We start from the raw sequence: 2,617 nt of genomic DNA, 5'->3' as shown, positions 1-2,617 counted from the left end.
GGGGACATCCTGGGGCTGAGGGGACACCTGGGGCTGAGAGGTCGTGTCCTGAGCTGAGGGGACATCCCGGGGCTGAGGGGACACTCGGGCTGCGGGGACATCCCGGCACCTGCTGCGGGACAGTGACTTCCCAATGGAGCCTGGGCACTGCGCTCCGCTTGGCTGTGGCACAGTTCCCACAGGGCACAGTTCCCACAGGGCACAGTTCCCACACGGCACAGTTCCCACAGCGTTGCTCGTAGCTCGTGCGTGAAGAGCTTGAGCCCTTGTTAGGGCCACAGGGGTAGGACACCGGTAGGACGGTGGGTTTGTGCCGTTTCCCCACGCGGTGAGAGGCCGGTGCCGGGATAACGCGGCAGCCAAACCCCTGTGGCCTCCGGGGAGGGCTCGGCGCGGCAGCTGGTGATTGCCCTGTGGTGCTGTCCGAGCGTCACGTCCCAGCGCTGAGCCACTCAAACACCCTCCATTACTGCTGTTGAGAAGGTAGGAGACGCTGGTTTTAAGAGCTCAGGGGAATCCTGCACCATCCATGTTTGGTGAGATGTTGGTGCAACAGCTGTGGCTGCAGACAGAGGTCACCTCCCGTGCAACAGTTTCATACCCTACTGAGGTGTCATTCCCTGGAGAAATTGAGAGAAACTCACTCAGGTTTGCAAGCAACTGAGGAATAACGACCAGTGAATGCCCTGTGTCTTTGGATGTTATTTTAGAATCCCAGGAAAAAAAAAAAAAAAGGAATACCAAATTACATTTTGTGCTGTTACTTCAGAATGGTAGTGCATGTGTGACAACACCTTAGTGTGGCAAAGGAGTACTTGAGATAGCTGTTTTAAATCTTGCTTACAGAATTAAGACTGGGTTACTACAACTGCTACACTGGTGTAAATTCAGAGTAATCCAATTAAGTGAACTCAAAGCTGTAATACTGCATTTTGCAATTGTGTCTGATAGATGCTTTCCAATTAGCACAGACCATAGACTTTGAGTAACTTTCTGTTTGAACACAAACTTGATTTAAAACTTGATTTTAAAAGTCCAGTAAGATAATTTATTCATTATCCTTAATCACGTTTAGTTATTAATTGACCTAAGTGCTGAAAACACACACATGTAGCAGAGTGTGTGAGTTGCTCTTTCCTAACTCTGACCATTTTCAAATTTTTACAGAGTTTGACTCTTTATTCTGAATGGTGAAAATCTCATTCTTTTAGCTCATAATAAATTTACAGTTAATCGTTTGGGAGTGATGGCTTTCAGGGAAGTTAAAAGTCAGATGCTAATTAGCAAATCACTTGAAGCAGATGTTTTAGAAGTGAATTTGGGTGTCTCTCACCTGTAGGTAATATCACAGATATCACCTTGTTTTGCCTATTTTGTATAGAAGTTTCAGGAACATACACTACCAGCATTATGAATTACATCTGTAGCTCAGTTGTTTATAAGTGGCTGTTGTCAGATTTAAGATGGAAGTCTCATTACCTACATTGTTCATTCCTCAGCTGAAAGCCCAGATGAGAAACAGCTCCCAGATTTTCTGTCTTTCTGTGGGTGTTTGCACTTCACTGGAAAGGCAGCAGGAGTGAAATATTGTGCCATTATTGCAGTGGAATGGAAAAGTGATGTTGTTAGCTCCAGGAGATGGCACTGTGTCCTCTCTGGGATAGGAATGATATACATAGCTTTGAAATGTACATTCAGAACCAAATCTGCGGGGTTTTGCTCCTTCTTGTTATGAAACACACATTTTTTTTGTGGACCTGAATTCACCTTTAACTGTCCCGAATGTGGTATTTAATCACTTTTGGGTTTGCAAGTAATTCATACTTAAATGCAGATGTGTATTTTGCCGTTGTCTGGACACTGTCTTGTGTTTTCCTATTCCTGCCACAGTGCAGCTCTGCCATGAATGTCTTTACAGCCACTTGGAAGGCAGGAGAAGCAGCCGTGTGAACATTTTATGGTTTACCTGAGGTTGTGTAACACTTGTGGTTTCTCAGCCAGCTTCAGATTTGGGTTCCTGTGCATACCAAGTTGTAACTTCATAACGGGCAAATTCCTCTGAAACAACACACAACCCAAGCCTATTAAAAAGCGATTTAAATTAACAAATTGCCTAGTAAGGAGCGAAATACCAGCCCTCCCAAAACGGTGCTGCCTTTGTTGATCGACTCGGAGGGAGGCACTTTGTGTTGGGTTTTTTTTTTCACTGAACTTTCTGTGTGGCATTTGAAAGTAAATAGCTGATAAAACAACAAGAATGGAAAAAAAAAAAAAAAGGAAGGAAAAAAAAAAAAAAAAAAGGAGTGGTGTTTGTGCTGCAGAATCCGCTGGCTGATAGCGAAGGGCTGACCAGAAGGGAAATGGGTGAGGCCTCCACATCCTGCGCTGGCTGCGGGGACCGCGCTGCGCTGCGCGGGGCTCGCTCCCCTTCCCGCGCCTGCTCAGCCTTTTGCAAGGTGCTTCCTCACACCTCGGGCAACAAACTTCCCCCCACACACACACACACACACACACCCCGCAAACCAACGAGTCTCGGCGGTTGAATGAATTAAAGCTGCGGTTTCTGCCGGGGCTCTGCCAACGCGGGAGCCCCGCGGGCTGCCGGCCGGGCCCTGTG

At 46.9% G+C, this 2,617-nt stretch overlaps 1 protein-coding gene across 1 annotated transcript in view; it reads right to left on the bottom strand.

Annotated features, from left to right (window-relative positions):
• The window catches only part of PSMD12 (proteasome (prosome, macropain) 26S subunit, non-ATPase, 12), an 11,993-nt gene extending 9,950 nt beyond the window's left edge, over window positions 1-2,043 (bottom strand). The window contains 2 exon segments of the mRNA XM_010002790.1: window positions 28-472; window positions 1,967-2,043. Coding sequence (XP_010001092.1) covers window positions 28-472; window positions 1,967-2,043 — 522 coding nt within the window.
• Between the last annotated feature and the right edge of the window lie 574 nt (window positions 2,044-2,617).

The sequence above is a fragment of the Chaetura pelagica genome, unplaced genomic scaffold (genome assembly GCF_000747805.2).
Source record: "Chaetura pelagica isolate M959 unplaced genomic scaffold, ChaPel_1.0 scaffold47, whole genome shotgun sequence".
Lineage (NCBI taxonomy): Eukaryota > Metazoa > Chordata > Aves > Apodiformes > Apodidae > Chaetura > Chaetura pelagica.
This window is presented reverse-complemented; position numbering and strand designations above follow the sequence as displayed.